General features: G+C 41.9%; 1 protein-coding gene across 1 annotated transcript in view; it reads right to left on the reverse strand.

Annotated features, from left to right (window-relative positions):
- Positions 1 to 9,093: 9,093 nt before the first annotated feature.
- The window catches only part of MAP1B (microtubule associated protein 1B), a 68,132-nt gene continuing 52,285 nt past the window's right edge, over positions 9,094 to 24,940 (reverse strand). The window contains exons 5-7 of the mRNA XM_082191849.1: positions 18,238 to 24,514; positions 14,256 to 14,494; positions 9,094 to 12,811 (exon numbers count right to left, since the gene is read on the reverse strand). Coding sequence (XP_082047975.1) covers positions 12,656 to 12,811; positions 14,256 to 14,494; positions 18,238 to 24,514 — 6,672 coding nt within the window. The 3' untranslated portion in view covers positions 9,094 to 12,655. The remainder of the gene's footprint in view (positions 12,812 to 14,255; positions 14,495 to 18,237; positions 24,515 to 24,940) is intronic.

Below are 24,940 nucleotides of genomic sequence, written 5' to 3' on the forward strand. Positions count from 1 at the left end.
GAGGCTGGGTGAGACGGTACATTCCAAGTGCTCTGGCCACAGTCAGTATTGCTGTTTAAAAAAAGGATACCAACAGGAGTTCTAAATGTTGTCTGCTTGCTTTGTTCAAGGGATCACAAGCAGTCACCAGGTGAGTTAAGATCTGGAGTCTTCTTTGGAGGCAGCACACATAAAACCGCCTTGTATCAGGTCACACCATCTCAGACGGATTGCAGCACCCCAGGGTTTCAGGCAAGGGTCTTTCTAGCCCTGCTATTAGGCATCCTGGGCATTGGAAGCTATCACCGTGTGTTGAGCTGCTCTCTTCTCCATGCCCTGTCAATACAGCAGCAGGAGGCTAGATCAGCTGGTAAAGGACCATAGGTACTTCCCTGTCCAGAGGGCATTCCACAAGATGGGGGCTGTGATAGAAGAGGTTTTGTTTCTTCCAGAAGTTGACCTAGCCTACCTATAAGTTGGAATCTGCACCAGGGCTTCACCTGTAGAAAGTTCATTCAGGAGGAGCCATTGCCCCAGGGGTATTAGGACACAAGCCTTTTAGGAGTCTTTTTGGTGGTGACTCCACAGGTGTGTAATCTCTCTCCAGCCTTTTAGATGCAGGGTGAAAACCCACCATTTTTCGTTGGGTTTTTAGAAGCTTTTCACGGGCATTTATAGCACCACTACTTGAGAGTTACTATTGGGGCTAAATGTACCTATAATCCCAGTGAGCAAGATGGATTGATACTCTTTCACAGCTCTACGGCTTGGGCAAACAAAAATGTCCAGATTATGTGCATACAGAGTGAATGTTCTTGCAGTTCGTTTTCTATCTTTGCTGTTGCCTGTTTGCCCCTTGCTGTGGCTGTGCATTCCAACCCACATAGCAGTCTATGTGCACGACTGTAAACGTGGTAATTAGGCCTGTCAGGATACATCAGGCCCTATTCTCAGTGCACACAATCAGCTTCGTTGCCCCCATGGTTCCTGTGTGTTAATGGACCTTTGTGGGATGGAGCTACTGTGGAATGGCAAATATGTCACTCCTGTAAGATAAACCTGGACTCTGGAACCTTTATACTTATTTTGCAGGCTGCATCATATTAATAACTACTATTAAAGATAGCAGCTTTGGGGTGAAGCCTGTCTGCTAAAGCTTCGACTCTTCTTCATATCTTCAGTCTTACAGTAATTGTAGTGTTCCACCTCCTATAGAAGAATATATTTAGCCTTCTTGGGTCTTTCCTTGTTCAGGAAACTTCAGAGCCAAATAAGCTGTTTGTCTCTCTCCCAAACCTTCCATGAGCCCCCCCCCCCCGGTCATTTGAGACTCTCTTGAAACCTTTTCCTTTCTACTCACATACTTACCATATATTTCCTGCCTGAGTCAACCGTTAAGCCAAGCTTACTACAGAGTGGGTCTTCCACCACTTTGGCCCTGGGACACTGAAAGCTCCTTGGTGTGGAAAGAGAAATCATTTAGCTGCATGGATGGTTCTCATTTGGGAGATACATGCTGAGTGAGGACATCTGATCTGTACGTATGGTGTCTCCTGCAGCTGCCTCCAGTTGCTCCAGATCCCTTGAGGACGACCATTGTATAGTCCACACTGACATGCAATATTCACAGTATGGCCTCGGTCCAGTATATCTGAAGGAGCGTGTGTCCCCCCCCCCCCAAATCATTCTACCCAGACACAGGTCCAGCGCCGAGGGCCTCCTGGCGGTTCCCTCACTGTGAGAAGCCAAGTTACAGGGAACCGGGCAGAGGGCCGTCTCGGTAGTAGCACCCGCCCTGTGGAACGCCCTCCCACCAGATGTCAAAGAGAACAAGTACCAGACTTTTAGAAGACATCTGAAGGCAGCTCTGTTTAGGGAAGCTTTTAATGTTTGATCCGTTACTGTATTTTAATATTGTGTTGGAAGCTGCCCAGAGTGGCTGGGGAAACCCAGCCAGATGGGCGGGGTATAAATAATGAATTATTATTACAATAAAGTTTCTGGGGGAAATAGAACCTGCAATTTTTCCACAAAATTTACACATTTTTTGCATCCATCTGTCTCGGGAGGAGTTCACCTTTGGGGGTAAAGTCAAACTGTTGGAAGGTTGCAGTGCCTTCTGTGGCTGTAGAGACTGATATGAGACAGACATGTATTGTTGCAGCTGGGGCAGATGAAGGTGTCTGGTGGTGCTGCTGCAGGTGCACCACAACGTTTCTTCTTTCTGCGCTCTTTTCAGCGGTCGTTCCTTCTCTGGTCACTGATCTGGATACACAACCTGCCTGTCTCTAGGCACTGCAGACATCTAATGTACGCATAAGGATGATGTAATCCACAAGCAGAGAACTATACAATGGAGTTTGCTGCTTTGCATTTGTCTACTTTTCACTGGGTGAGAGAACTTGTGGATGCTACTCATTTGCCTAGCAGATTAATCCTGCCCTTTTGAGATGCAAATGTTCCTCCTAAAAGGAAGATGCTAAGCCAGCCATGGGGTCTGTTGTGCAGGTGCTATTACAGGAATTAACAGCCATGCCTTCTTGTTTACATAATGATGTGTTTATTATTCTGTGCTCCAGCATTTCCAAAGATGTCTGGGGAATTTCTGCCTGTGGTTACAGGTTGCACAGAGACTAGGTGCCACACAGCTCCAGATTCTCTGCTTCCTCTAGCAGCTTCATACCCTCCACAGGGAGAGCCCTGAACGGCCTCTTTCAGATAGCATAAGCACCATGATCCTCAGAAACTTCTCTCACAGCAATAACAAGTTTAGCATGGCTCTCAATACAGTTAATGTGAGACTTTAAAGAGCAGCGCATTTGCACATTAGCGTTGTGTTAATGGACACTGAAGGCTGTAGGAGAAAGCTGGCCCTGTTTTGCCCAGCAAAGCTCTCGGCCAATTCAGAAATTACTGGATTCTGTGTATTTATTCCACATGTTTAAATGGGTACCTACACACCAATAAATTAATAATGTAGGATCAGAGATAGTGGCCTGTTCCTGTTCTTTTAACCAAAGCTTGGTATATATTTTTTCAGGACCCCATAAGGAAAGCATTACATAGCAGAGAGATAAACTTCCCCACTTCCAGCTCTCTGCAGATCATGCTTCGGTTAACAAGCATAGCTGCAAGAGGCAGCTGAAAAGTTTTGGTAACCCTGGTTTGGCCTTGGGTTCAGGAAGTGCGTTTTGTATTGTGCAAAGTGACAGGCACATAGAACGGACTGCATATGTGTGTAATTTGTTTCAACCATAAATAGTAATGGAGCAGCCATACTGCTGATTGACAATTTGCATGACTCGGCCAGTTTTGTAGAATGTGAGCATTTTTGTGGAGATCACTGAATAACGGCATAAAAGTTGGTTGAGGAGGAAATAAATGCCCAGTGCTAGTATTCAATCTATTTGTTTTGTTAAATCTATTTGTTTAACTTTCTTAAAGTTGGAGCAATAATCCTGTTTTATGAAGACAAGCATACTTTTACTACAAATTAATTGAAGAGCTTTTACGGAGTCAATAATAATAATAATAATAATAATAATATACATGATTACTGGAAGTAAGTTCTCCTGTAGTCAGTAAGACTTGCAAGTGTGCTTGGGGGTAGCTGTATCTGACAATTGCAGTTTCCTAATACACACATTTTTGTAAGCATCCTTGTACATTCTTTTTTGTGCATTTTCTTTTTGTTCCCAATTTTGGGATGCACTACTAAATTCAGATAAGTGCAAATTAGCTCTATTCTGGTTTATAGAAGCATCTATTAGGTAAGCTCATATGAAAATGCAGACTGTTTTAATTTCTCCTCCATCCCTAACTGTGCACAGGATTGTAGCCTCAGCCTTTTCCCTCTGATCTTTTTATAAGTTGTGGAATGTATTCTTCCATCCATAGGATTCATGAGTGGCAGATGGATAAGCAAGGAGCTTGCTATGGAAAGAACACGTGTCTGTTTTGGTGGTGGTATTCCTTTGTGGGGTTTCTGGTTCTTGTTTTCATCATGTATTTTGTGGTTTTATATTGTATTTTTATGTTGTGAACCGCCCTGAGATCTGCGGATGAAGAGCAGTATACAAATTAAACAAACACATCTTACAAGGGGGGTGGGGGTGGTTGTAAGGGCAACCTGCCTTTAAATAAACCTCTTTGCTTCAATCTGCTTTGGCAGCTTTTGATTGGGGGTTTCGTGTGTCCAGCAATGCGTACAAAATATCTGCATACTAAGAGTTCTGTTTCATTTGAAATGCAAATTGCTGATTCAAATTCGCAGCAGCCTCCGAATACTTTAATGAGTAGGTAAGCAAATATACAACTTCCGTCCCTTCCCTTCATTATTCACGGTGCTGTCAATCCAATAGAGAAGGTCAGTATCCATTATTCACAAGAGGGAAATTGCACATGTAATTCCCTCCATCTCAGATCAAGGCTAGTCTGTATTTTGCTGTCGTAGAATCAAGATACAGCAGTAGCAGAGCTGGTAAAAGAGCATTAATAATTCTGTTCACATTCAGAACAGTGTGAAACAGCAAGATCCAGCCTCCAGATATTATAGCTGGTTAAAACAGAATATGACTGGCATGCCAGACAGTTTGCATTGTACCCTGGCTTTTTTTCTAGGTGCTGTTGAATCGATCAGTATCACTTTGCCTTTGTCCTTTGCACTGATGTCGGTTTGTGTGGAGCCAGAATCTTAAAGCCCCAAGAATAGCCTGGTAATTTTATTTCAGTCTTTTCAGACTTGGAACTGCAATCATTTAAGCATCTTTCAGTACCGAGATACCAGGAAAATGGGGAATCAATTCTGTGTTATGCAGTCAATATATATGCCTGATTATTATTGGTACTGTTTTTCGTGGTGTTTTCTGTTTTGTTGCATGCCCCCCTGATGGTTTTTGATAGGTCGGTACAGTGGTACCTTGGGTTAAGAACTTAATTCGTTCCGGAGGTCCGTTCTTAACCTGAAATTGTTCTTAACCTGAGGCACCACTTTAGCTAATGGGGCCTCCTGCTGCTGCCGTGCTGCCGCTGCATGATTTCTGTTCTCATCCTGAAGCAAAGTTCTTAACCCGAGGTACTATTTCTGGGTTAGCGGAGTCTGTAACCTGAAGCGCCTGTAACCTGAAGCTTATGTAACCCGAGGTACCACTGTATATACTTTTTAATAGATTAAAATCTGTGTATTGTAAGTCAGCATTCCTGCACGTTTCCTCCTGAAATGCAACTGGCACCTGCATTTCTGGCCTTCCAGTGCCAGCTGAAAGCCTGGCTCTTTGCTTGGGTGTTTGAGCAATAAAGGTGCTGTTTTGGAGTTCTTGCTCCTGCCCTTTGTATTTTTATCCATTTTAGTTTTGAATCAGATGTTTTTATTTCTTTTATAAGGGATGCGGGTGGCGCTATGGGTTAAAAACAGAGCCTAGGACTTGCCAATCAGAAGGTCGGCGGTTCAAATCCCCGCGATGGGGTGAGCTCCTGTTGCTCTGTCCCTGCTCCTGCCAACCTAGCAGTTCAAAAGCACATCAAAGTGCAAGTAGATAAATAGGTACTGCTCTGGCGGGAAGGTAAATGGTGTTTCCGTGCGCTGCTCTGGTTTGCCAGAAGTGGCTTAGTCATGCTGGCCACATGACCAAGAAACTGTACGCCGGCTCCCTCGGCCAATAAAGCGAGATGAGCGCCGCAACCCCAGAGTCGGTCACGACTGGACCTAATGGCCAGGGGTCCCTTTACCTTTATTCCTTTTATTGTGCACCACTTACAGATCTTTGGGTGCAAGGTGGTATGTGCAAGACAGATAGTCAAATATATTTTATTTCTACCAATCTATTTTGTCACAATCTTGGCTTTTTTCTTTTTTGCCAGATTTGCTTAAACAGGTTTAGATTGCCAGAATTAGCTCTCAGGAGCAGTAAGGAGAGGAAGGAAAGAGGAAACTTGAGTGTCCTCAGCATACTGTTAGCACCTGGTTTTTGCTCAGTGGTTTCATAGTTGAAAAGGGGATGACATAAAACCTTGAGGGATCAGAATCGAGAAGAGAGAGAAGAGAGAGCAGGAGGAGCTGAGAATCCCCCATTGCCACCCTCTGAAAGCTCTGCTGCCGTCTCAAGGGCAGACTTGAAATGTCTGACAGATCTTGCAGATACATCGCAAACATGTCATGATCAATATTAAAGCCCTGAACCAAAAGATGCAGTCATTCCTCTATTGTATTCTATTGTAGGTCTTACAATGCCAATCAGGGCCAAGGCAGGGGAGATCAATACATCATTTGGTTGGAAATCTTCGAAGAGATGCCCAGAAGCCTTCAGCAAGTTGGTGTCCTCCTGATGTTTTGTAGTAGGTAGCCTCCTCCTCCCAGTCTGCTCCCTCTTCTTCCGCTTACCACTCATGTGTCATTCCACCACCAATCCCTGGGCTCTGAGCCCTCTTCCCACCAACCTCTGCATCCAACCAGTCAATGACAGCCGCAATACTTCCAACAGCAGCCAGTCAGATGCCCCTGGGAAGCTCACAGGTAGGCTGTGATTGTGATGGTTACTCCACACCCCATTTGTCTCCCACATCTACTAACAGAATTCATCTGCTACATAATAATTACATCTTGCAACCCTTTCTTTCCTTTGCTGTTTCCAGGAATGTGATTTGAGAAGAGAGTTGAAAGTGCATCCTCATATAAATACAAAAAGAACCCACACTGACACTTATAACTATTTTTGTATTTTATTGTGGAACTGAGCTTGTTTCCTTTACATCAAATATCCTCAACAGAAGAGGGGATATTGCACACAAATATCATAAAAGCACTACATATTACTTTCACTGGAAACTAATTTTCTACATTAGATATGACTGGATAGAATAGAGGTGATGAAGGATTATAAGACATAAAACCATACACAGCTGCAGACTGACACAAACAAGACCATTCGGAACAAGAGAGAGAGGAGTGTGTGAGGAGCTTCTCAGCCAGCAACAAGACTTTCTCGCCATGGTTTGGAAGAATAAATGGCTGCATGCAAACATATGAAAGCATCCTGGAACTTCAGAATTGCGCTTTTACCAATGTGAGTACAGCCCAGTCTTGTATGAATAGAATGGAGGCTCCTAAAGCTAATTCAGTGCAGAGAAGCATTCCCCCCCCCATAAATGTTCAAGGTTTAGATGCTGCATTTTTATTTATTTATTTTGTTATAATCACAGCGAACTTTCTTCTTTTAAAATAGCAAGCATCTTTAACAAGGCAAATAATGCAATTTGCAAATGCATTTTGAAAAACTGCTTGTTCCTGGACTGGTTTTTTGTTGTTTTGTTTTTGGGGTGGTTTGTCAACTATTCGGTGAGAATATTATCACTTACAGAAACTCTCTTTTTGTTCTGTAAGTGTAAAGATTGCATCCCCCCCCATTGCTTAATAATGCCAGACCACAAAAACTACTATTTTCCTCTGAGCAAGAACTTCTGGTTACATATGGACAAAGAAGAGGCCTAGGACATAAAATTTATAATGCAGAGCGTCTCCTTGGAGCAGGAAGCGTTGGGGCAGGGAGACTTGGAATTTCCCCCAGCAAATTTATTTTCTCAGTTCAGTGTTTTTAGGTTCCTAAACTGCTTAAGCTATTGAAGACAGCTAAATACATTCATATACACATTTGGATCCATTCACCACAGTATGAGAAGTTAAAAATAACTCAAAGAGACGAAGAATGGGAATGGACTCAAAAAAGGTAGGAATTGTTGTAATCAGACCCACCATATGAAGATGAAAAGGCATGCAAAAGAAGATCCATTTTAGGTTACAATCTTATGCACAATTACCTAGAAGTAAATCCCACCAAACTCTGGGGATTAGCTTCTGGGTAGACATGTATAGGACTGCACTGTCAAGTTGGGAAATGGACTGTGATCTTGCCTAAACAGTCACTGAATTTCATTCAATGGAATAGTACTATCATAAAGACTACGATTAGGGGAATGATACCAATGGGTAATACCATCATTTTCTAGAGTGCTATCAGCACTCAAATATTGACACATTAAAATTAGGCTAATCAATATTGAACCATGCTTCTAGTAATCTGTGCTGAGCAACAGAGCTCAGTATCAGTATCCATGGCATTTTCTGGTTGACTGTCAATAAGCTAATTGTGTATGGCTGTAACTAACACAATTAGGTTAGTTGCACAGGCAAGAAAGGCATTAATTTGGTCAAGAGGAGTTTTTCTTGGCTGCCATTTAAAACTTGTGTGTGCGTAAAAAGCAGATTTGTTTAGAAAATTTATACCCCACTTTTGCAATCTTATTCAGAATCCTGAAACGGATAGCACAGGCTATCCAAGAAATTGTTACACAAGAGGAAGGCACTCCCCTTCATGGTGGGGGGATGGGTATCCATCTCATACACTTTCAATCGCCCTGTATCCTTGAAAAGATGTTCCGGAGGGTTCTCGAACCCCTAAGAGCCAGTTCTCAAGAAGCACATTGGGTTGCAGACCTGTGCGCATGTTTCTGTGTGCAGATTGATCAGGGACATGGCTTCTGCACAATTGAGATCTTTGAGATGAAGCCGTAGAGAGTATCATATTTTTTTTATATACAGGAAAATGTTTGCTGATATCCAAGAGCTGAATGGGGCTATCAAACATTTTTGAGGCATTTAAAAGAAGTAGTAGTGCACCCAACATAAATACCTGATTAAATTTTTGTTCCTACAACAAAATATGTATGAGAACGATTGAGAATGTTCTTAGAGTGAAGGAATGTTAAGGCCGGATTTGAACCCCATTGAGGCTGCAATCCTACATGCACCTATGTGGGAATAAGCCCCCCTTGAAGTGAGTGGGGATTACTTCTGAGTTAGGCATACACAGGACTGCACTGCTATGCTGATTTCAACTAATCTCCTATGGGACTGCTGGTGTGCATATGACTAGAAAGACTGCCACTTCTAGGAGGGCGTGAAGAGATGGCAGCTTCTCTTTTGTACATATTCATTTAATATTGCTATTTAGGACTGAACTAAAAGAATGTCTTCATTTTTTTAATTAAAAGAAGCAGCTTGTTTGAAAACAGGCCAAGTGGCTACTTTCACATACTCGCTTGCTGTTAACGACATTTTTCTATTTATTTATTTGCAATATGTTTATAAAATATACTCCCACTAAAAATGATTTAATTTCTGCTTACGTATAAAGTGGGGGGCAGGTCACAAAGCAAATCATTTCTGCACAGTTCATTGATAAATGGAATATTGTGTTAGTAACTTGGTAGACCCAAAGCTGCAGAACCCTGGAGACCTACTTGGGAATAAGCCCCACTGCACTCAGCAAGACTTGCTGCTCGATCCATAACAGGATTAAGACTGTAAAAGGCCAATCCTCCTTGACCCTTTGCTAACAAGGCAAGCTCAGGATGTGGTGCAGTAACAGCTGTGGCCAGCACATTGGCACACTTAATGTGCTGTTGATGGTATTGTGCTAACTCATCCAGTGTGGATGAGGGCGCTGCCCAAGATTCACCACATCAGAGATGCTGTGTAGCTGGGCTACGAAAAGCTAGTGTTGAGCTGCAAAAGGGGCAGGCAGGAGTAATATCCAGGGCTCATCAGCTATGTAGCATTTCAGCTTCATGATGCCAGCAGTTTCAAATTACAGGTAGCGGAACTAACTTCCCCCACTTCAGGATTCTGTTTTAACTATACTGGGACAAACCACTCTGTGCTGCGGTGAAAATTCCTCTTTAGGTTTGAGCTGTTCACATTAGGAAAGAAGCATTGTACATACACTTAACTTATAAATTCTGCCTCTTTCCACAGTACATTTCCCTTTGTCCTTCGTACCACAATCATAAGGAATTTTTAAGGACGAGAGTCCCAAACTACTACTAGTTGCTTCCATGTATATTGTTCCAATAAAAGCAAAGAGACCACAAGAACACAAGCTTTTGAATGACCTGGGTGAAAGAATAAATAAAGTAGCATCGCTACAAAAGTCAAACAAAAATAAAATATTAGAACTTTTTTTAAAAAAAATGCACAAAACATTTAACAAACAATATTTCACAGCATTAACTGGGCTAACACAGCCCAAATTAAAAGGGGGGTTGTAGTAGTATGAAAAATAATTTTAAAAAATTAGCAGTGCAAATACACATCTATAAAATAAAAATAAACAATGTTAACCATTGAAATAAATTATAATAGAAAATAAAATGATATAAAATCCACTATTTAGGGAATCAAAGCCTTCTGCAAAAAAACAATTGGCACAGAACAAAGCAAATTCCTATTATGGCGGTCATGTAAATTCCTTACAAAGCCACAAAATAAAGCATAATGGATATTGTTATATGCAGTGATAACTGCGACCCAGTCCTCAAGATCTTCTACCAGCACCAGTAAGATTTCCATGAAGCTTCAGGTACTACCACAGGTTCTGTGATGCCCTAACTCTTTGACAACTGCCTTAATAATGAGTAGCCTTCCCTCAAGCTGTGCGTGATGGCTGGCTTTTTTAAAAAAATCAAAACTTCTGCCCCAAGGTAACACAAATTCTGTGACAACTGAAGCTTAATTCTGCAAGATGCATAAATTATGCACATTTGCATGACTTCCCTTATGTTGCATAATTCATTTTCTGACTGCTAATCTTGGGAAAATGCAAAAGGCTCCGCAGGGTACCGAGGTCCCCGCCAGCCACTCCTCTGGGTCTTCCCTGTAACCATAAGGGTTAAAAAGAGAGAGGGCTGAAATTCTCAGAAAGCTGAATTCTGCAATCAGCTTTTCTGCACCCTTCACAGAATTGCAACATTCACACAATCCTAGTTTTTCTTTTGGAAGGGATCTGTAAATACGGGGAGCACGAACTTGCTTGAGCTAATTTTAAGATAGGTACCAGGAGAAAGGAAAACCTACAGTAGGTGGAGCCAGTTCTTCTGCTGCCCCAACTAGTAGCCCTGAACAGTTGGAGAAGTGCATTGCAGCAGCATCCCAAAGAATGCTGCGGTGCAACTGCCAATCAAAAGCTGCTTTCGTTGATACATCCCACCTCCAGAAAAACATTGCCACAAGCAAGTGCTTGGGTTGTTTGTGCCCTTGGGCCAGCCCGGAACCTAGGCAGTCTCCTGGCAAAAAGGAAGCCAGCCTGCATTTAGTTCTCGGGTTCTTTAATCACTGACACATAATAGCATTTTTTAGTGTGCTCCCTGCAAAATTATCGGCAGTTATGTTAAATAAATACAGTACTTCATTCTCACCAGAACCTCAAAATAACATTACGCACTTGTCTTACAAAACTACTTTTAAAAAAATCCCTTCACCTGATTTTTTTTCTTTGCAATTTTCCTGTAAACAAAACTTCTGTTTAAAAATTCATCTATTAAAAGTTCGCACCTAGCTAAAAAAAAAAATCAAATCTGTACATTTGTTCCCATATTCGCTCTTAAATTAACAGTCAAAATAAGGTGAGACAAGGCTCCAAAAGACTGTACAGAGTGCAGAGAACCTTTTGCAACATTCTGTATGTGTTAATTTCTGGTACCGGGCGCACCCTTTCTTTCACAAGGGAAAAGGGGGAGGAGGAGAAAAAGCAGACTTTCAAAAAAAATAAAATAAAAGGCTTGCTGTTCAGGTGCACAAATGAAGTGCTCAACTTACATGCATAATTCATAGCACCAAGCTGTTTGACCAATCAGAGAGGTTTCCAGTAGCACACATGCACACGCATACTTCTGTACTGGTGTAACTATAATCCTACACAGATGTTTTATAAACTTGCTATCTTGCATTTAAAAAATAAGTGCATCAAGTATCTTTGTACATTCAAGTCACATTCTAAGGCAAATTGTCTACCATAGGTACTCCCAACTGCTTTGGTATGTTGCTTCAGTAAACTTGAGTGTGACTTGGGTGTTTCAGCATGCAAGTTTGTCGAATTTAAGAGTAGACTAGATGTATTTTTCACTGGGAGCATGCCTTAGACCAACATGTTTGCATGTTAAACCGAATGGGGTTCAAACTACTTGCATATATTGCCTAGGAGAGTTCTGTGACGCGAATATGACATGTTCAAAGTGAAGTTGCCAACAGCAAGTGAGTGTTTTGTATCTTACGTCCTTTCAAAGCCACATTCGGTTTCACGTAATTTTCTAGCTAATTTTGTCACTAAATTAAAAACGCCCGCTCTTGAAGTAATTCAGTCTAATGCAAACCTACATCTTTCTTTTTATGTGATGGCAGACTGCAGGAAGCAATATATCAATTGCTTTGAGAGTAATGCAAAACTAATGATTTTATTCTCCTCTACTCCTCTCTCTCGCTTTCTTTCCCTGTCTTTCTTTCAAGGGCAAATGCCCCCATACCTGGCAGAAGTCAGCAGTGTTTGCTAGTGCATGGTTTCCAACTGTTCAGCGGAGATGAACCAGAATCTGCAGTTTTTGCAGTAATTTGAACCCTATGGTGGGAATACTGTTATTTCCCTTAGCAATCAGCAAAAGACTGGAAAAAAAAAGATTAGTGACTTGCATCACTGTGATACAGTATAGCATTTGGCAGGTATATATATATATATATATAGTTCGGCAGCTGAATTAGATGGGTTACATTAGAAAAGGTGTTTTCAAATTGAAGAATTTCTGGAAACAAAGTTTAAGGTTGTGATGCATTGCTTTTTTTCTTTTTCTTTTTCTACAGTTCAATCTTGCATGCAGGGAAAGATTCATCTTGCATAACAACAGTGCTGCTGCTCGCCAGTACCATGATGTTAAGGTCCTGTTGTTTCTCGTGGGTCTCTTGATACCATTCCCTCATCACTTCCGAATCATGGGTAGGGATTAAGGTCACCTGCAATACAAGAATACGAGAACAGAGGACACATTAAGATCAAACAGAGGGTGGTATTAATGTGTGAGCAAGTCCTGAGAATACTGGTCCCCATTTTGAAAGAATACTAGGTGCAACAAAAATATTTATCAGAAGACGTGGATTTTGAGATGTTGAGTAATCTAAACTCTATCTCAAGGCATATGGTCCTTATGTAAACAAGACAGAGACTACTTGGGGTACAGTATAGAACTTCAACCTCCACAATTGTGAAATGGGAGCCTCTGACATTTTAGGCACTAAGTTCTACATATCCACATTTTTCAAAATACTGAACACGTGATGTGCAACACTATCACATTTTTGTATGGCTGAGGGCATCTTTAGCCCCATCCACAGAAGAGCTGCTTTTCCATAACTGGCCTCGGCCCATTATAATTGTTAATTAATTACCTTCTGCATGTGTGTCTTGAGGCAATCTACACAACATAGTAAAAATAGTTAAAGCAGAAAATAACAGCAAATGAACTAAAAATAAAATAACATAGAAGGAGACACTCATGGCAAAGGCCTATTAATCCAGTTGAGAAAGCTTGACCATGGTGTTGGGTTATTGAAATGTTACCCCAAAACGGCTCACAGTTTCCAAGCATTGAGCACAATATTTAAAGATGTACTTAAACCATACTCAAAATCTTGGATATAGAACATGAAACCATTAAAATATATAGTAGACACACAAAATTGGGTATGCCTTGCATTTGAAGACATGGGACTACCACATTGCGTCTAGTTCTGCACTTAAACATCATTCAAGATCTGAAAAAGGCACCTACAGTAAGGTTTTGGTAATATGCAAATAGTCAATTAAAATGTATGATTAGTAATTAACACAAACTGTGGAAGATTAAGAGAAAAAAACAATTTTCAATATAGCTCTAGTTGTTGTTTTAAATCATGAGCTTATGAGAATACTCCCCCACCCCACCCCACTGGCTATATTCACATGCCATGGTAAACCATAATTATTGATTTACAGTGATCACACAGAAGATTGCTAACTTGATCCTCTCCTAGCAGGGTCGGAGCAGCAAAGCAGAAGTCCTGACAACTCAACCAAAGACTTCTTTGTTTTCCTCCAATTGAATTGCCATGTGAAGCCAAGGTTTGTTCTTGATTTGCCAACCATGGCTTGTTTGGGTGAAATAAACCATGATTCCTGACTCAGAAACAATGCTAAGTCCTTGCTTGTTTTTTCATGGGAGTGATCTTTATAGTAATGATAAACCATGCATTCTGGTTTTACCATGGCATGCAAGAGGGTCACTGTGACCAGAAAAAGCTTGAAGAAACTTGTTATCAAATATGAGGCACCTCTCAGCATCTTGGTTTAGGAGATTTCTCAAAGTTCCTTGTCACTTTTTTATCTCTTCAGATTTTAATTCACAAATACTGGAGAGCCTACCTGCATGTTGCTTCCCCACTGAGCCTTGCCCTCCAGCAGAGAATCCAGGACAGCCCTGCTTGGTTCTTCAGCAGCAGGATCATTCCCACTCACCACGTAGTAGGATGACCTCACCCTCTTGAAAAACTCTACATCAACATTCTTGCTGTTGCTGTGGTTGGGAATATAGACCAGATCCAAATACACAGGAGGTCCTGGAGGCACAGCTATAGATTTTGTTTGTTTTACATTTCCAGGTCCTTTTAAAAAAAAAGCACACAAACACACACAAGGGTCTTGTCTCAGTCATTGATGAGAAAATGTCAATGTATCTTGCTACTACTGTGACCTTAGAAAACACGTAATTTAAAGTTAGACAGAGCTGGCTTGTCACACTTTGACTGTGGAACACATATTCCCCAATGAATACTACTGACTCTTAAAATATTTGCTAAAATATGACAGTTAAAGAATCAAAGACTGCTTAGTGAGGAGAACAAGAGGGGAAAATATACATGATCAGTTCTTATATAGTTTTGCTTTAAACCCTCATCATCAGGTACTTTGTATCAAGTAATAGGATTGGTTAATTCAAGAATTGTCATGCAGAAACTGTGATTATTAAATTGTCATTCAAAAAAATAGGATTCTTCAACAGAATTTATGGGAAATTCCTGAAGGAGGTCCTTCTATCAAACAGTTTTCAAGTTGGAAGAACTACTGTCCCAAATGCCAGCTCAAAGGTCACTCAGGTGTTGGAACCAGGAAAAGGCTGACCCAGACCATTAGGATGAGAGCTCTAAGCAAAACCATGGCAGAACAGTAGCACCTTGCAAGATATATAAGAGCAGAAATGCAACTGCGTTTAGGAACTGAAAGTAAGATTTTCTAAAAAGGTGATGAAGAACTTATGGGAAAGGGGCCAGGAAGAAATCAGGAGATCAGTTGCTCAACTTGTTCAAAAGATGTAGGTTGTGTTTACATTCAGCACCTTCCAAGTTTGTGAGTCAAGTACTCATTCTCACCAGCCACAATTCAACATTATGCAGTTTCTCATTTTATTCATCTTTGTTGTTGTTTAATGCTCCTATTGTACAACGGCACTCCCCAAAAATTAAACAAGAAGGGGAATGGGAATCAGAATATAGCTTCCAATATAAAGAAGTAGAAATACTAGGAGATTCAGTATCAGAGTGGATGCTAATCAAATACAGCATAGGAGAAGATGCGAAATGGAGCTAGGACTGGGTGGGTATTGTGCTACCACAGTACTGTGCTACCATTGTACTTCTTCCATTCATGAAAAAGAAACTGGTAAAACAAGGCTAATAGAGATAGGATATACAGAAGGAATAGCACATGCTAACTGCAGTGCTAGTTCTGCAAAAAAGGCAGGATACCAAAGGCAAAATGGGAAAGCCATTCTGGTTTGGTTTGGTTTTTAAAAAGGCTGACAATTAGCAGCTTCTAATGCTTACAGTTCTTTCAGAAAATATGAGCTAAGGCAACAGGGGAGTGTATGATGAACATGGATTACATCTATGTGTATGCTTGCATGCACCCATCTTTTTGTTATTTCCACTGTTCCAGGCACTCATGAAAATCCAGGTTCCCTCTGTAAACAAGAAATAGCTCTTATACATATTCCACCTTCCTCACTTTTCACTATAGTTCTTCTAGCAATCAATACAATACCGAACTCTTTGATGGGCACCTCTGGACCTTTTCTTGTAGCCAGTTGCTTGGCTGCCTAAAATGTACACAGTGCTTCATTTCTAAAATGAGGGATATTATAGGTCAAGGCATTCTCAGAAACCTTTTACCTACTAAGTGGACCCTTCTTCTTTCCAAAGTAACAATAATGTACACGGCATCTAAGCCTTTCCTTCTTTCTGGAACAGATTTTACTAGCACAATGTAAACCATAGCAGCAGCATTTTTACTGCCTAAGGTGTGAGTAACATACCTTTAGCTTCAAACACCTGTATGTGCATTGACCACAACATTCAACTTCTATCACTATTTTGGGAAGCAGCCCTGTCTGCTTTTGAGCCACTGTGTGTCTTCCCAGTCCAACTTGTTATTCAGGACTGAATTAAAACTATCGGAAGAAAGCTTTGCCCCTACCCATTTATTATAAAGGGGAATATAAAAGCGGCTATAATGTAATTCCCTTTTCACAGAGGTGGGTGTAATTTGCAGACATAGGAGCCTACACAGATGTTAAATGTAGTAGCACATTGTCCAAACTCTATGGCATTACACAATAAGTAAATAAGTAGTAGTAGTAGTAGTAGTAATAATAATAATAATAATAATAATATAAAATATCCATAGCAAGCATTTCTGGCATGTTAAATCTGGATCCATTCTCAGTCATTGTTCAGTAACAAATGGATAAACAAATATCCATGAACAATTAACGTTTGCTCAAAATGCTGTTAAACTGTACAATGGATGACATCAAAATTATGGAAAGCAAAAGCAGGAACTTATGTAGGTTTATGGTTGCATATGTGAAATGATTGTTTTTAATAACTAATGTGTAAGCATAGGTACAAAAAACAGGCAGCAGAATTCATTGGTCTCATTCATACTTAAAACTAAGCCAAACCATAGATAACTGAGCAATCAAGCATGTCTGGGACCAGAGGTAAAATAACAGCCACTTTGCTCTTCCTTGCTGCTTTACTACCCAAAATCAACCCGTGGCTTCACTTAGCATTACATGCAAATCTGAGCTCATGCTATGTATCTGCAAAACAATTCAAGAATGGTAAGCAAAGAGCCAATCTTGGCTACAACTTGTGGTTTGTTTGGAGTGGGTGAAACCATGAACACATATGTTCACACATATTGCTAAGCCAAGTCATGACTTAGCTCTGGGTAGCATGGCAGCAGCAGGACTGGGAGAGAAGTGAAAAAGCCATGATTTTTGCTCCGGGATGCCTCATGATTGCAGTTTGGCTTGGTTTGCCTTAGCATTATGTGCAAACTGGCCCACTATTATAGCTACCTTCTCTTTAAAGGTAAAGGTAAAGGTACCCCTGCCCGTACGGGCCAGTCTTGACAGGCTCTAGGGTTGTGCGCCCATCTCGCTTAAGAGGCCGGGGGCCAGCGCTGTCCGGAGACACTTCCGGGTCACGTGGCCAGCATGATGAAGCTGCTCTGGCGAACCGGCACCAGCGCAGCACACGGAAACGCCATTTACCTTCCCGCTATAAAGCAGTACCTATTTATCTACTTGCACTTAAGGGTGCTTTCAAACTGCTAGGTGGGCAGGAGCTGGGACCGAACGACGGGAGCTCACCCTGCCGCGGGGATTCGAACCGCCGATCTTTCGATCGGCAAGCCCTAGGCACTGAGGCTTTTTACCCACAGCGCCACCTGCGTCCCTCACATTCTCTTTAGATGGTTGTTTTACAACATAGGTTGAATTTGTGGCTGAAGCAAACAAGTGCTGCATTTAGGGGAGGACTAGGGATCCTTTTTGGTTCCCCTGGCCAGATCCTTCTCTGCTCCTAGCTTCACAAGGCCATATTTGACAGGTGGAGCTGCCCACCTGTCAGTCACGGTGAAAACAAATGAATGGGTGTTTTGAAGTTCTGAAGTTGAGGCTTCAAAGCACGATGCTGGGCTTGCAAAGAGCCCCGTGTCATGCTTTGAAGTATCTGAGGCTTTACCAGTGGCTGATGGGAAGAAGAGCTGAAGTCTGCTGCCTGCAGCCATCAACTGTGTCAGAGAGTTCCCCACAGGGATCGCGCTAGCACAGACGAGCCATTAGCAGATGAGAAGCAGAGCCAAAGCATGCTTTCTGCTTGAAAGCACACAATTAGGAGTGCACTTTGAGGCTCCTGATTTTGCACTTAGCAGCCACATCTCTGCCTGTATATGACGCCAGGTTTGGGGCAGATGGGCGGGGCTGGCTGCCCAATGTTTGGCCCAAGGGCTGGAGACTCCCCCTCCCCTGCTCTTTGGAATTAACCTTGCCATTTCTTCTTACCTGCAGTTGCGGTCTTTGCCGACTTCGATGTTGTAGAGTTGGCTGCATTCTTTGTCTCCTTATCTTTCTCCTCATTACGGGAAGATTTTATCTCTGGAGTAGAGACATTTTTGGCAGCTTTCTCCACGGACTCCTTCTTCTTTGGAGAAGCTGTTCTGGAAACTTTATCCAGCGAATCCTTCAAGCCAGCAGGCTTTGGTGAAGCCACCTGTTTTGATTTGCCGTCACTCTTCTTGGAAGGAGAGGAAGACTTGGTCTTAGTGCCCTGCTTTTTCGTCTTTGTCTTTTCTTTTAGATCCTTCCTCAATGGTTTGCCTAAGTTCTGATCGATAGGCAAGGCTTCTGGGTCTACCATGGAGACGTCAGGGTGTCTAGGCGACGGACTGCGATCTTGCATGGGGACTGGCGGAGGGTCAATGTGTTCATATGTAATGGTTTTATCTGTTGGAATAGTTTCAGATTCATCTTCCGAGTCAATGTTAGCATCTGCTGTAATAGAAGGGCACTCTTCTGTTTCAGGCGGCACGTCTGAATCTGTCTGCGATGGGGCAGATTCGCTGACGGAGGTTGGGGGAGTTTCTCCACACAGGCGTGCTTGCTGTTTCCCCCCTGAAGGCGGCTGTGCTCCTCCAGACTGAGTCAACGGCTTCTCTTGCTCTTGAGACTGTTCTTCACTAGCAAACCATTCCAAGGGGTTAGGGTTGATAAAGGAGGGAGAAAGTTCTGTTTTGGGATGCTTGTACTCGCAAGATGTAACGAGGCACAAATCAACATCTTGACGGGTTTCTGGTTTTTCTGAAATAAAGTACTTATCAGCCTCATGGTGGTAGCTAGCAGTGTCCGGGGATCTCATGGCATTCCCACTCACTTCATAAGAGTAACTGACAGTCTCAGATGACTTGATAGTTTTCCCAGGGGTCTCATAAGAATAGCTGACTGCCTCAGGAGATATGTGTGTTTTTCCAGTGGTCTCATAAGAGTAGCTGACAGACTCAGATGATCTGGTGGGTTTTTCATAGGAGTAATCAAAGGCTTCTGGTGACTTGGTGACTTTCTCTGTTGTTTCATAGGAGTAACTATCAGCCTCGGGTGATCTGGTGGTTTTCCCTGTCGCAACATAGGAATAATCAAGAGCTTCAGGGGATCCAGTGGTATGCTCTGTTTTGTCGTAGGAATAACTAACAGCCTCAGGTGATCTGGTGCTTTTTCCAGTTCCATTATAAGAATATTTAAGAGCTTCAGGCGATCTGGTTGTTTCCTGAATGTCTTCCTGGTCCGTAAACGCTAAGAGCTCTTGGCTATGTTTTGTTAAAGGGTCTTCAACTATTGAGGTATGATAACCAAATGATTTGTCAGGGGACATGTGCAATGATAATGGAGGTGAATGGCAAGCAGCAGTAGTTGTTTTCATCACAGGAGGTGAATCTGAAAAACCAGGTGAGTATAGAGGAGAAGATTCCCGTGGTGTTAAAGGAGATAAATCAGATTTTGGTGAAAGTTTTTCTCCAGGGCTGTTCACTTTTTCTGATGGAAATGCGGAATGTAAGGGCATATCACTAGGCTGAGTGACACCTGATATAGTTTCTTCGTGTAGTGGAGAACCTGCCTGTGATGGTGTATGAGCAGAGGAGGAAGAGGGCGAAGCTTCTATCTGAGATACTGAAATAATCTCAGAAATATCCTTGTCATTGCCAAAACATGCTTGTTCCACTGGTGATATTTTATTTGCAAAAGAGTGATCCTGCATGTCTGTAGGGCTATAATCGACTTCAGTTGGACCATTTTCAGATATATGGTGCATAGTAGCACCTACTATTGGATGTTCAGGAGACTGTCTGCTGAAGTCCATTGCCAAAGACTGCTCAGGAGAATCTTGCCCAAATTCTACTGACATAGTTGATTGCTCAGGAGACCTATGATCTTGAACTGGTGTCCTTGATTTTGCTGTTTTAGGGGAGAAATCTGGGGGAGAAATGGACATAGGTCTTGGGCACTCCTCTTTAGATGGAGACATTTCTGTTTCCTGAAACGTTGTTGGTGTCTGAACAACAGATACAGAAAGAGAATCGTCTACTTCAGTAGAATGCGGGGATCCAACTTCAGCATGCAGTGAAGGAGATACATCATCAGTGGTTGGTTCTGGGAATGAACTAGTAGCAACAGATGCTGTGGAAACAGAGGCAACTCCTTCGATATGTGAATAAGTGTCTTCTGCTACAACTTCATCAACAGGTGTTGCAGATTTATCAGAGACTGTACCTTCAGAGATCGACATCTTGGTGTCTTCTTTGAAACAACTAAAATGACTAATATCTACCTGTGTAGGAGAGACCTCTCCTAGCTTCCTGTCATCCAAAACCAATGAAGGCTGAGTTTCTGAAGTTTCTAAGTCATCCTTTTTCTTTTCTAGGACAAAGTCCAGTTTTGTTGGTGAAAGCTGTACATCGTTTTCAACTTGCTGTTCTTGGAAAAGGTTTGTAGAAGCAACATCAGAAACTGGGCTCTTCTGTGAAGGAGAACCATCTCTTTCACTCTTCTTTTCAAAGGGACTGTCAGTTTCTCTAGCAGAAGATATTACATCACCACTCAAAAATGCATCATAGGAAGACTCTGAACCAATCAGTGGGGGGCTTCGTAAAGGTGAGAGCACTTTTTCAGAAGGCAATTCAGAGTCAGGCACTGGTTCATCCATTGGGCTTAGTCTGTGTTTTGTAATATTATCTTTGGTATCACTAGCTTCAAAGCTGAATGAAGCATCTGCTTTTCCAGTAGTTTCAGAAGGAAGTTGACTTGATTTTTCATCTGTGGGAGATTGATAATATGGTGTGTGTCCAGCACTACCAGCAGCTGATTGTGAAGGGGACACCACTTCTAATGTTTTATCATCGGGGCTGGGGCAGTGCTCTTCATGGGTTTCATGTTTTTCAGAGAGTGCTGTGAGAGCTGCAGGTTCCGATGTCACTTTAATCTCATTGGGAGTCAGTGAAAAGTTCACACTACGTTCACTTAGAGGTGTTTTAGCAACAGGTGACAGAGGGGTTGGGCTTTCATCTAGACTCTTAGTTGGGCTATGCTTGTCATCCAAAGCTTCTGAAATTTCTAGTTTACTAGTACTCTTGACTTCACTTTCTCGTTGGCGGTACAGATCTTGGAAGGAAGACTTGCCAAATTTGTCTTCCTCTAAGGAAGAAGATGGTGAAATTGTAGAAGCTGAAACATTATAGTCTTTGCCCTCAGTAGCATCTGTTTTAGATCCTTCAGATAGCCCATTGAAAGCATCAGGAAGGGGAGAAAGTTTAGTCCTAGTAACTTCTTGAGAGTACAGTGTTGATTCATACTTGGTAATGTTTACATATTCTTGGGAAGGGGAGTCACTTTCCTCATTATTAGTCTCATCACTCATCACATCCCTTGGAGTTGACATTTCATCCATTGGAGTTGGCTCACTGGATATTTCAATGGTGGACTGGGTATAACCTGAAGTAGCAGTGAATTCCTCAGGCTGGTCTTCTCTGTTTTCTTCATCTGAAACAGTTGCTTCACTTTCTGAACCACCAGGTAGCGTTTCATCATGGATTGAAGATGCTGGTTCTTTAGCAGGAGATGGAGGTTCTGAGTACTTAGCTGGAGTGGTTAGGTGCATGCCATATTTATCATCAATCTCACCAGCTTCTGCTGCTTTGTCCACCACAGCCATAACATAATCCTCTTCAGCTTCTATTTTTTCAGTTTCATCTTCATCTCTGACATCCTCAGTTTTGTCTTCCTCCTCATTCTCTTCTGTTTCTGCCTTTTCAACCATTTCATCTACATGTTCTTCATCTCGCTCTTCACCCTCTGCTCTAAATTCTGCCTTTTCATCATATCTCAAATCTTTAGCTTTTTCATGCTCAAATGCTCCAGCCATTTCTTTTTCAGTCTCCCCAGTTTCTATTTTATCCTTCAGGTCTTGTTTTCTGAGGCCTAGTGGTGCCTCTTCTTCCTCATTGACAACTTGTTCTTCGGCTTCCTCTGTCTCAGCCTTTTCTTCATAGTCCCCTGCCTCAGAAGATTCCTCAAGACCTGTTCCTTCATCCTCAAACTTTTCATTGTCATCAACCCTGTCCTTTTCTACAGGCTCCAGCTCTTCAGGAGTTTGTTCACATTCACCCTCAGGTTCAGTGGTAGTTATGCCTTCATCAGGAGAATCAGCAGGCCCTTCTGTTTTTTCTTTCTGAACTTCATAATCCTTTTGTTCTATATCAGTTAACTTGCCTTCTTTTTCTATGATATCTACCTGAGGCTTTGTTTCCTTTACTACTTCAACTTCTTCAGCTTTTAGTTCTTCAAAGTCTCTGGTTAAATCTTCTGGTGAAGACATAAGGGACCTCTCCGCTTCGAGTTCTTTTCCAGCAGCTGCAACACCTACAGCTGCTACCGTTGCAGCGACAGCTCCCAAAGCAGCCACTGCAGCAGGCGTTTCGGCAACCTTGATCTCTTTCTTTGCTGTCTTGCTTTTAACTTTTTCTTTTGGTTTCCCAACAAGCCCACTTTCTTTTCTGACAGACTCTTCCTTCTTTTGTGGCTTTGGCTTTGTTGTAGTCTTTTTCGACTCCGGCAGAGAGGCAGATGTTTTCTTTGTTTCTTTGAGAAGCTTTTTGGGCTCCTTCTTTTCTTCTTTTTTGCTCTCCTTTTTCTCTTCTTTTTTAGATTCTTTTGGGGGAGCTTCTTTCTTTGATTCTTTCTTAGATTCTTTCTTCACATCTTTCTTGGTATCTTCCTTTTTAGACTTTTCCTCTTTCTTAGCCACTATCCTTTCTTCTCTCTTAGACACCTCTTTCTTTGGCTTTTCTTTCTCCTCTTGCTTTTCCTCAGATTTTACTTTCACTTCCTTTCTCACATGCTTCTCCTTTACTACTTTTGGTTTGACATCTGCTGCTTGTTTTTCAATTGTTTCAGATTTTGCCAGCTGCTGTTCCTTAGCTGTCAGATCCTTTTCTGTCACAGAAAGCCTAGTCTCAGCTTTTGCTGGTTTGTCCTTTTTTGTGGTTGTTTTTTCTTTACTTTCTACCCTTTGAGTCTTTTCAGGTGGGCTAGTCTTCCCTGTGTCTGACGCCTCCTCTCTCGATTCTTTTCTGACTGTCTTGCTAGACAGGGATTTTGCAGCAGGCTTAAGACTTTCCTTACTGTCTGCTCGCTGCTTCAGCTTAGTTTGTTTTACTGCTGGGCTCACCATGTTACCCGTTAGGTCTTTCTGTGTAACTGTTGGTTGCTTAAGAAAGTCTAAATGTTTGAGTTTTTCTAGTCCATCTAGTATGCTATATTGGGTACTGTTTCCTGGGAAAAGAACTCTGATTATTTTTTCAGCAGGGTTTGCAGGATGCCATACAATCAAGGAGGAGATGGAAGTCAAATAGGAAACTGGGATGTCTACCTCCTGACCATTTGGTAGCACCAGCTCAGCTTTATCTTTGCTTGTACCCGTCCACTGATGCATAAAATATTGCATCTCTTTGCTGCTTTTGACTGGGTTGAGCACATACATCTCAAGCTTCCCTACTCCCATTTTTTGAAAAAGGATAATAGGCTCAGTGCTGTTTGCCACATTTCTAAAAAGAGGCTCTGGTTTCACAGACAGCTTATTTAAGTACTGCAGGGTAAAGCAAGCCTCCTCTACACTTCTTTTTAACTGAAAATTAGGATCGGGGTTTCCTAGGCTTTCAGGAGCATTAAGGAATACAACTCCTAAATCAGGTGAAATTAGATTTTTCATCCAGTCACTGTTGGTAGTGGAGCCTTGAGACTGTTCCTCTTCTAATTCAGCTATTTTCCGTTGCAACATGCTATTAATCCCTGGCAGGTTGTCATCTCCAATGTGGGTGAGCAGAATTGAATCCACTCTATCCAAATGTCGAATGAGTTTCCAGAAACAAGATTTTCTTTCTGACCCCCCGTTGATGAGCATGTTGAATCCATTGACTGCAAATAAAGCAGAATCTCCTCTTCCACCTGGGAAAATGTAACAGCAAGGTTTTGAAAGCTTCAGGAATCCTCCTGATGTTGGTGGCTCCAAGATATCAAAAGGTGATGGCACTTCCACTGATTCTGACAGGTACTCTGTGAATTCAGAAAGTCCTTCCATTTCAGGCAAGATAGAGGCAGAGTTTAGCTTAATGTTGATGAAATCTTGAAGGTTATGTCTGTCTAGGTTTGAATTCTTCCAATCCCCTTCCTCAGGGCAGAAAAGCGTTAAGCTGGCTTTGTTGGCAGGATGAGTCGTGCTCAATAACTCTCCAATCTGGGGTTGCAAAACATAAAGGGGAATGTTATGTGTCAATTTACACTAAATTGTAGTCACTTTTTATAAATCTAAAAGGCAATTCTCAAGACTCCCTAAAGCCTCAAAATAAGGAAGACTTCTTAACGTACTCTATTTGAAGAAGAAAGGCAGGATCGTGCTCAATTTTTTTTAAAAAAATACATTTCTCTTATTCATTCAGATTCCAGTATACGCAGTGAATTCTCCCCCAACGGATTCTCCATTTACTTCAACAGAGGAAGCACTTGGACATGCATACCTGTGCACACATTGCGGTTTTCTTCATTTAAATGAATAAGTAAAATTTCATCTCAGGGTTGTGTGTGTAGTGCACACAAGGAACTGGATTCAAGAGACAGTTTAGAGGAGGCTATGATTCAGATGACTGGCAGGTGGCAAGAGACA

This window comes from Podarcis vaucheri (genome assembly GCF_965113315.1).
Source record: "Podarcis vaucheri genome assembly, chromosome: 11".
Classification (NCBI taxonomy): domain Eukaryota; kingdom Metazoa; phylum Chordata; class Lepidosauria; order Squamata; family Lacertidae; genus Podarcis; species Podarcis vaucheri.